Genomic DNA, 10,847 nt, shown 5'->3' with positions numbered 1-10,847 from the left:
TGTTGTTTTAAAAAAAGAAAGTGAGTAGAGAAAAATACTGTTAACTGATAGTACATGGGGGGGGGGAGGATTATAATCATTGTAATGAAACAAGGTGTATGATTTGTTGAATGTGAAACTGATGATCTGCCCTGTAAACTTTCACTCAATAGAAACCTTAAAAAAAAGAAGAAGAAAAAACAAAAACCTGGCTACTTTCTAGATGATCCCATAGCCAACCTACAGTAATACTGTATGTACTCTACCAAAACAATATCCACAAGAAATCAGTATTGATATTTTTTAGAAAGCACTCTTACTTGGGGGCTTTTCTTAATAGTCTATTTCCCCAGTAATTATCATTTAGCTGGAACACATTAAATGTGCAATAATGTAACGGGAGAGAAAAAGTTATTTTTCAACATAATAACAGCTTTATATAACCTGGAGAATGATTAAGGCATTCTTGAATTTCTCTAGTAAAATCTCCTTTCATGAGGAAAGCTGAAATGCAAACCCACTTACCGGAGTGCTTTTACTCCCAGGGCCACATGCAATACAAGCCTCCTTTCCATAGACCTGATGTATGGATAGGTAAGTGTCAGGTGGACACTCCTTGCACTGGTTGCTTTCTTTCTCAATGTAGTGGCCTGGGGGGCAGGGGACACATGATGAGCCTGACTGTTCAGAACCGAGAGCACAAGCACGGCATGAGGACGCCACCCCATCCACTGCATTAGTGGTTGTGACAGAATAAATCTTCACCATGTCGTTGATGAACCGTCTATTCTAAAAAGAGAGCAAGAAAAAAAAAAGAGAGAGAGAGCAGAAAGTAATGACTTCTGCCGTGAGGTTTAGCTGCATAGCTAGACTTTTTTTTAACATGCAAACACCACGAAAATAACTAAGCAGAGCACTCCAACCTAACAGTTTGCAACTGACAATGAATTCGTAACATTCCTATTAATTTGTTGTAAAAAGAACCTTAAATCTTGACACTAGAAGCTAATTTCCACAGTAATGGTGTACCAGGCATTTTGCCATGAATCACAATTATCGTGATATATGTCATAATTGATATGATTTTTGTTTTAAGGGTCTGCGAGTCAGTTCCAACTCATAGCAACCCTATATAGGTTTTCCGAGGAGCGGCTGGTAGGTTTGAACCACAGAATTTATGGTTATCAGTCTGGTGGTTATCCTATAGCACCACACCAGAACTCCAAAACTGATATGGACTCGGGCATATCAACAGCCTATGTCTATATAAATAGGTATGTTTAATAGAGGAGCAACTTTAGTTCCCATCATTGTTTATACAGATATAAGCCTAAATCTAATAATCCAATAGGAGACCAACAATGTGACAGGGTAGAACAAGCTTTGGACTAGAGATTACAAAGTCTTGGAAGACTCAGACTCTACTTTTCTAATAAACACTAACTATGTAATATCAATTCACGCAAACCACTTTTCTGGGCTTTCCTTTATCTTTACAGCACTATCCATGTCCAACATACTCTGATTCCTACTGAAAGGATACTGGATTGAAAATAAGTACTTGGGTCTTATACGTTTCCTTCTTGTGACTTAGTCAATTAAATATTTGATTTTCAAGAAACTATGGGCATCACTCTATTCTAAATCGCACAGAGCAGTTACCACATACTACGTAAAGCTTTTTGCTGTCTGGGGCTAATGCGACAGGAAGGCAAGGGTAAAAAATAGGGTCCCACAGCATGTTCATGACCCACATGATGTAATCTGAACACTCCAAAAGAACAATTGGAATCAAGTAAAATATAGGGAGATTATTCTCCAGTAAGAGCCTAAAGACAAAAGAGAAAATGTTCTATATTTCCCACAACAGTGTTAAGGCTATGGCTGAACAAATGGCTTACCTAGTTCTCATCTTGGAGGCCAATTTTATGGAGATCTACCAACAGCTGTGCTCTGGTAGCGTAGTGGTTACGAGTAGGGCTGCCAACATCAAGGTTAGCAGTTTGAAACTACCAGAGGCTCCATGGGAGAAAGATGAGGCATTCTGCTCCCGTAAAGATTTACAGCCTCGGAAACCCTGTGCAGGGTCGCTATGAGTCGGAACCGACTCCACGGTCCTCAACAACAACAAAACCAATAGCTGTGCCAGAAAAACAACAGTCTTGCTATTATTAAAATTACAGTGGAATTTGTTTAGGGGAAGACTGAGGTCTATTCTAACAGGGTATATAAAGTAGAATAAGAATTTGTATGTTAATATAGTTGTGTGTACACATGTTCTCTGGACTGTAAAAAGGGGACATTATGCTAATGAAATAATAAAACCACATCAGTTAATGGCTTCTAAATAAATGTAAGATCATTCAGATGAAGATGAAGAGAGCTGCTAGCTTTTACAAAGTCATAGGAAACTGAAAATAAATTTTTAAATAATTGCAAAATTAGATCTTTTTTCTTATGCTTCAAACAGCTACATTTGTTTAGTATTCAGAACAATTCAAAGCTACATTGTGACATTGTATTATTCCATTCCATGCATTCTGACCCTCAAAATAATGATTAGCATTCCATTCTATAACCAAGTGATTGCTTTTACATAAATAAAAAGCCCAGTTTTTTCCACCAGTAGATTTAAGTGCTCTCTGCATATCCATCAAGGGGCTTTCAAACAGTGCTTACAACTTACATCTTGACCTTGGTTAGTTCTCTGGAATGCCCATGTAAATGTAAATGTTGCATTCTTAAAGATGATATGGGTGTAAGCTTGTTTTTCTTTGGTTCCACCCCATGATTCCACCACATTGGTACTTTTTCTATTAATATCCTGTAACACAGTGAAAAAATATATAGACAAAGTACAAACTATTAACATAAATATGCTTTTATTTACCTAGTAAATGCTGTAGAATATTTATCTGCAGAACATGGAACTCTAGAACTCCTGCAAGTTCCCTTCAAACCTGCACAAGCACTTAATTCACTTAGAATTCACAATATACACTTAACTTGATATCTTAAAAAAAAAAAAATTTTTGAGAGTAGACCAAATCATACCAAAGAGGAAAGAAAAATTAGCAAATTCTGTTCTGAGCTAAAAACTCTGGGACTGATTTACAAAGTAAATAAAATCTTATTTCTACCCTCAGGAGAGAGACAAAAGCATAACTTCTCATAATTAAAAAATATTTTCTCCAAGGCTTTAGGAGCACATAGGAAAGTGTGTTAACTTTACTTAAAGGAATAAAAGAACATCTCCTTGTGAACTCTCACAAAATTCACAATAAAACATTAAAAAAAAAAAAAAAAAAGAACATCTCCCAAGAGAGATAAAACTTAAAGCTATCTTTTATGTATAACAGGGAGCTTACCAGACAAAAGAGCATAAAGAAAAATGCTATATTACCTCAGAGTGTCAATGCATGCAAATTTTAAAATGTACATGATTTTTCACTAATATTATGGCACTGCAGGATAAGCACTGGACTGCTAACTGAAAAGTCTGTGGTTCAAACCCACCAGTTGCTCCTCGGAAATCCTATACAGGATCCGTAGGAGTCTGAACTGACTCAACGGCACTTAACAACAACAACAAAAGGGGAGGATAGGGAGTAAGTTTGGCAACAAAGGTTGGAGGCCATGCTAAGGAATTTGAAGTCTATTCTATAGGTGGTTGTGGTTGATAAGTGTCATCAAGTCAGTTTTTACTCATAGCGACTCTGTGTGAGGTTTCAAAGGAGCTGCTGGTGGGTTTGAAGCACAGACCTTGCAGTTAGCAGTCCAGTGCTTATCCTACAGTATCATGCCATACTTCTAGTCTATAAGTTAGTAGTTCTCAAACTTCAGTGTGCATTAGAATGAATCTCAATGGTTTGCTAAAATATAGATTACTGGGTCCCTTCCCAGAGTTTCTGATTAAAAAAGTCTAGAGCGGGGTCTGGAAATGAGTATTTCTATTAATTCCCAGGTAGCGCTGGTCCTGGAATCACACTTGAAAAATCACTGCTAAAGGGAAGGAAGAGAAACCAACACTAAGGGTAAAGGGTAAATTTGATGTTGATGCCACTGCTATTGCTTTGTTTGGATAACTATATGAATTGGGATAATTCTGACAGCAACATATATAAGAGAGTGGAGATGAGAAAATTAACTAGGAAATGAAGGAATAATCAACATGAGAGATAGGAAATTAAAACCAGTTAGTATGGGCTAGATTCCAACTCCTAGCAACCCTACAGGAGAGAGTAAAACTGTCCCCACTGGGTTTCCAAGGCTGGAAAGCTTTATGGCGGTAGACTACCACATCTGTATCTTACAGATCTACTTGTGAAGTCAAATCACCAACTTTTCAGTTAGCAGCTGGGCATCTGCCCACCGTACCACCCAGGCTCCTTTGCAAGGTACAAAGGTGCACATGTGACCAATGACACTGAGTGTGAACAGGAACTAACAGACTAAAGAAATAAGGTGGCAGAGTTGGGAGAACTGAAGACTTACTGTTTATTTGTAGCACAACACAAGAAGGTGTTGAAAATTACTTGTGATTTTTTTTCTGCTACAAAGTTAGTGTTTTATCAGAACTAATCTACTTTCATACAAACTCTCAGTAGTCATAAATGAATGTTTAATAAATCTCCACACATTTTCTATCTTATGAGGGAAACTGTTAAGGACTGCAAGCGAACTACTAAAGGATCATTAGGGAAAGAAAAACACACACACAAAAATGATGTCTGAGTATGTATTAGTATCTTAGCCAACAACCTACTAATGTACATATAAGGTCTTAGAAAATTTTGTATAGCTACTTTTCTCAAGCTGCTATTTGAGATTTATATGACATCTAGTAAGCAAAGTGAATGAGTGAGGTTTTGCTGTGTGACTTGGTAAATTCCTTTGTCTGAATGTATTCAATTTAACAAGAAAAGTTTTCTTTCTTCCCAATCTCCTTTATTTTTTTCCTCCATTTATTAAGACACCTTTGCCCTCCTGATAATTTGAGTTTCTAAGTGGCTACTGGGGAGCATTTTCATTCTTCTGGTGACTTATTTTTCTGAAGAATTTTCTACCAGATTAATAATCCTTGCCTCTGTCAGTCACCTGGTCCCCTCTTTCAGTCCTGCCCTTGAAATCTGGGTATACCTACTAGAGTTTCTTTCTTACTGATCAATTTTAGTGAGTTCTTTAGACCTTTTTAAATGTTTTTGGAAGGCCCCAACAATGGCAAGAAAAATAAGATTCTTATCCCAACTTGCCTTGCTAAATAAGTTCGCAACTGGAGAGAATGCTAAATTTAAAGCACCTGCCTTCCAAAGCTACTCCTCCACTTACCACCATGAAGTACAAAACACAGTCAGCTGAGCAGAGGGTCTCAAAGACAAAGGTTATTCTTCCTAGTTCAGAACCTGTGGCTCCAGTCATAGATGTTGGTGGTCTATTTGGCAGAGTAGAACAGCAATATTTACAGTATGTTCTAAATCAAATTGGAGCACATTGACCTAGTTTTTTCATTAAGCAAAAGTCACACTCCTGTCTTCCCCTGATCTCTTCCCCCACCCACATCTCCTTCCTTAATCATGTCCATTGCAAAGCAAAAAAGGCAAGAGCGAGAGAGAGATTAAATGTTATTGGGAAACTTTAAAATTTGGAAAACTAAAGCAAAAGCATATTAAAGAATTTATAACGTATTAGTTTATTGTAACACTAAGAAAAAGAAATAAACCAAAAGAAGCTCCACTTGGACTATGATTTCTCTTGATTAAGCATCCAAGAATCATGGTTATTGTATCACATAGATGTAATATTATTAAAATTGTTCAGTGTCATTTAAGTAATACAGAAAAAAGCATTTCAATCCCTGATTCTACGGTTATTGTTAAATAAAATACATTACCCTATGACCATTTATTTGGTGTGTTCTTTATGATATTAACATATTTTATAAAGGCAATCCTATTTCAATTGCTTTTATGGGAAACAGTTGTAAGGATTCTTACAGATGATAATCAGAATTAGTTTCCTTACTTAAATCCTGGGATATGCAAGTTTAAGATCAGGTAATCATTATCTGAGCCTCCAGCCCCACTCTGGATATGATCTCCAGCCACCTCCCAACCTGGAAGTGATAAAAGTGATTTTTATTAATAAAAATCCCCTTAATATTTTTCAACAATTTTTTCAAATAAGGTAAAAAAGAATTACCAGTATTTATATTTAATGTTAAAATTATCCCAAAAAGAATTCCATTTTTAAGTTTCAGTTGCTTTGCCTACAGAGCTAGATTTCATGATACCAATAAAGATGTTCTGTATGATTTTCCAGGAAGAATCAAGTAATACATTATTTTTGCATGTTGATAAGTGTTGTCAAGTCATTTCTGACTCACAATGACCCTGTATATAGGGTTTCTGAGGAGTGGCTGGTTAAGTTTGAACTGGCGACTTTTCAGTTAAGCAGTCCAATGCTTATCCTACAGCACTACACCAGGATTCTTATTTGGCATAAAGGTTATCTAATCAGAGAACTAATACTGAAGCATAAGTTGTTGTTGTTTTTTAAAAAACTAAAACAGGTAGTCTTTACTCATTACTCTACATTGAGATGGAAAATTCTATTCTTCAAAGAAAGAAAAACTTCCAGATACCTACTATAGGATCCTGAGATGTTTCTTACAGTTTGCTCTAGCTTAGTCTATGCTCATGCATTCATTTTCTTGTTTTTAGACTAGAGGGGATGCCTGAGCAAATGGACACCCCACTCCCAGGGTTCTACTACATGCGCACAGATCTCCACAAAATTTAAAGTGACAGTCTCCACTTTAAATCAAACAGTCACCAATCAATCGTCTGTCAGTTTGTTGTATTGTGGTGCTTGTGAGTTGCTGTGATTCTGAAAGATATGCCACTGGTGTTTTAAATACCAGCAGAGACACCCATGGTGGACACGTTTCAGATGAGTTTCCAGATGAAGATTGACTAGGAAGAAAGAGTGATGAACTGCTTCCAAATATTTAGCCACTGAAAACCTTATGAATAGCAGAGAAACACTGTCAGATATAGTGCCGGAAAACGAGTCTCTCAGGTTGGAAGGCACTCAAAAAGCGCCTGGGGAAGAGCTGCCTCCTTAAAGTAGACTTGACCATGTTGACACAAATGGAGCCCAGGAAAAAGCCCATGTGAACCTTCATTTGCTGATGGGGCACAACTCAAAATGAAGAGAAACATCTGTAAACATCCATTGAAAATCACAACATGGAATGTACAAAGTATGAATCTGGGAAAATTGGAAGTTGTCAAAAATGAAATGGAACACATAAACATCAATATCTTAGGCATTAGTGAGCTGAAATGGACTGGTATTGGCCATTTTGAATCTGATGATCACATGGTTTACTATGCTGGAAACGACAGATTGAAGGGGAATGGTGTTGCATTCAATATCAAAAAGAACATAACCAGACCAGTCATGAAGTACAACATTTTCTGTGATAGGATAATAACCATGCACCTACAGGGAAGACCAGTTAATACCACTATTACTCAAATTTACACATCAACTACTAAAGCCAGTGAGGATGAAATAGAAGAATTCTGCCAACTTCTTCAATCTGAAATCGATCAAACATGTAATTGAGATGTATTGATCATTACTGGTGATTGGAATGCAAAGGCTGGGAGCAAAGAGAAAGGATCAGGAGTTGGAAAATATGGCCTTCGTGATAGAAACAATGGTGGAGAACACATGATAGAATTCTGCAAAACCAAATGATTTGTTCATTTCAAATACCTTCTTTAGACAGCATAAGTGACAATTATACACATGGACTTCACCAGATGGAATACATAGAAATCAAATTGACTACATCTGCAAAAAGAGACATTGGAAAAGCTCCATATCATCAGTGAAAACAAAACCAGGGGCACACTATGGAACAGACCATCAATTACTCATAGGCAAATTCAAACTGAAGCTGAAGAAAGTGAAAACAAGTCCATGAGAGCCAAAATATGACCTTGAATATACCCCACCTGAATTTAGAGATCATCCGAAGAACAGATTTGATACATTAAACACTAAAGACCAAAGGCCAGAAGAGTTGTTGGATGACATCAAGAACATCATACAGGAAGAAAGCAAAAGGTCACTGAGAAGACAAGAAAGAAGGAAAAGGTCAAAATGGATATCAGAAGAGACACTGAAACTTGCTCTCCAGTGTAGGGATGCTAAAGCAAATGGAAGACATGAGGAGGTACAAGAGCTGAAAAGAAAATTTCAAAGATCAGCTTGAGAAGATAAAGCCAAATATTACAACAAAATGTGCAAAGATCTAGAATCAGAAAACTAAAAAGGAAGAACACACTCAGCATTTCTCAAGCTGGGGGAACTGAAGAAAAAATTCAAGGCTCAACTTTCGTTATTGAAAGATTCTCTGGACAAATTATTGAATGATGCAGAAAGCATCAAGAGAAGATGGAAGGAATACATAGAGTCACTGTACCAAAAGGAAATGGTTAATGTTCAACCATTTCAAGAGGTAGCATAGGATCAAAAGCCAATAATATTGAAAGGGTGTTAGATCTGTGTACAAGTTATGTGAGGTCTGTTCTCTGCACAGAAATTAAAGGCTAAAAACAGCCACAGTAAAATGAAAGATGCATTCTCCCATACCCTGTTAAGTAAGGTTACTCATTAACAGCAATGCATTAGCATTTATACTTCTGTCTTCAAAAGAATATGCTAACATCTGGACTTTAATGAAATGTGAGACAGAAAGTTTGGAAGAGATTATTCTGAGTGCTAGATTGGCAATTTAGCGACACGTGATATGCTGTGATCAACAGTTCATAGACAGGTGATGTGTTGAATATACATAAATCAAGCCAGTCTAAAAAGAATAGGTACTAATCTACTTGATTATGAGAAAAAAAAACAACTGTTCATCTGTCTAAATGCTTATGTAGTTATAAAGAGACATAAACAAGTATCAACTCTGAATACTAAGTATTAGCAGCTATAATCCAGTGGGAAAACAAGCCCTTGACTGCAGGGAAAGTAATGGAAGAAGAATTTAGCAACAGAGAAAGACTGCAAGCTTGTGGTGGGGTGAGGAGAAAAGGAATTCTGTACCAAGAAAGGGGGAACTTTTTAAAGTTTTCTCTAAGAATACCTGCCTACTGTTCGGAGATGCCATTGTGCTGCCTTCTGAGCTTTGTTTTTAGATGATGTAGAGTAGATTCCAACTCATAGCAACCTTACACACAACAGAATGAGACAACACAAATTTGTTACAGTTGAACCTATTGCTTCTGACACTGTGCCAATCCAAAAGAGGGTATTCCTCTTTTTCGCTAATACTCTACTTTGCCAAGCATGATGTTTTTCTCTACGGACTTCCTGATAATATGTCCAAAGCATAAGAGATGAAGTCTCACCATCCTGCCTTCTAAGGAGCATTCTGGCTACACTTCTTCCAAAACATGTATTTGTTTGTTCTTCTGGCAGTCCATGGTACTTTTAATATTCTTCTCTTAACACCATAATTCAAATGTTTTATCCCTTGGCAAATACTACCCCTTTGATTGAATATGGAGTAGCAGGAAAGGCCAAAGAGAAAAAAACTAACAAACAAAAAACAGTAGATGGATAGTAAAGGGATAAGTTTGGAGGGATAAGTTTCTTCTTCAAGAGGAAACAAACATTTCTCATGTTGAACACTGCCCATAATGTTCAAACACATGTTAACATGTTAAGTGATTATTTTCAATATCTTTCAAAACATATTATCACTGAGACTTATTACAGAATCCTGATTTTATTCAGTGGTTAGGCTGGATAACCAAAAAGGTCAGCAGTCTGAACCCACCAGCTGCTCTTTGGGAGGATGATGTAATAATCTGCTTCCATACAGATTACAACTTTGGAAACCCTAAGGGGCAGTTCTACTGTGTCTTGTAGGGTCACTACAAGTTGGAATTAACTTCACAGCAATGGGTTTGGGAGAGCATATTGTACTCTATATCAGAGTTCAATAAATTGTCAGGATGTTTTATTTATAAAAACCTTGTTGTTGTTGTTGTTGTTAGGTACCATTGAGTCAGTTCTGACCCATAGCAACCCTATGTACAACAGAACAAAACACTATCTGGTCCTATAATATCCTCACAATTGCTGCTATGTTTGAGCCCACTGTGGCTGCCACTGTGCTAATCCATCTCATTGTGGATCTTGCTCATTTTCACAGACCCTTCACTTTACCAAGCATGATGTCCTTCTCCAGGGACTGGTCCCTCCTGATATTATGTCCAAAGTATGAGAGACAAAGTCTGGTGATCTTGACTTCAAAGAAGCATTTGGTTGTACTTCTTCCAACACAGATTTGTTTTTCTTCTAATAGTCCAAAGTATCTTCAATACTCTTCTCCAATACTTTAACTCAAATGCATCAAATCTTCTGTGCCTTCCTTATTCATTGCCTAACTTTCACAGGCATATGAGGCTACTGAAAATACCATAGCTTGGGTCAAGTGGACTTTAGTCCTCAAACTGGCATCTACACTTTAGAACACTTTAAAGAGGTCTTGTGCAGCAGATTTGCCTAATTTGATTTCTTGATTGCTGCTTCCATGAGTGTTGATGGTGGATCCAAGCAAAAAGAAGTCTTTAACAACTTTCTTTTCTCCATTTATCATGATGTTATTTATTGGTCCAGTTGTGAGGAATTTTGTTTTCTTTACATTGAGGCAGTCATTCAAACAGAACAAAAAGGACACTGAATGGTTTAGGCTGGATTCAGAAGAGGCCGTGGAACGAGAGATATCATTGCTGATGTCCGATGGATCTTGGCTGAAAGCAGAGAATATCAGAAGGATGTTT

General features: G+C 37.1%; 1 protein-coding gene across 1 annotated transcript in view; it reads right to left on the bottom strand.

Moving 5' to 3' along the window:
* The window catches only part of KIAA1324L (KIAA1324-like ortholog), a 215,538-nt gene that overhangs the window by 60,176 nt on the left and 144,515 nt on the right, over positions 1–10,847 (bottom strand). The window contains exons 11-14 of the mRNA XM_006834333.1: positions 6,001–6,091; positions 5,308–5,410; positions 2,666–2,803; positions 505–768 (exon numbers count right to left, since the gene is read on the bottom strand). Coding sequence (XP_006834396.1) covers positions 505–768; positions 2,666–2,803; positions 5,308–5,410; positions 6,001–6,091 — 596 coding nt within the window. The remainder of the gene's footprint in view (positions 1–504; positions 769–2,665; positions 2,804–5,307; positions 5,411–6,000; positions 6,092–10,847) is intronic.

Source organism: Chrysochloris asiatica, unplaced genomic scaffold, assembly GCF_000296735.1.
Source record: "Chrysochloris asiatica unplaced genomic scaffold, ChrAsi1.0 scaffold00010, whole genome shotgun sequence".
In the NCBI taxonomy this organism is placed as follows: domain Eukaryota; kingdom Metazoa; phylum Chordata; class Mammalia; order Afrosoricida; family Chrysochloridae; genus Chrysochloris; species Chrysochloris asiatica.
Note: the sequence above shows the minus strand (reverse complement) of the source record. Positions and strands in the feature narration are given on the sequence as shown.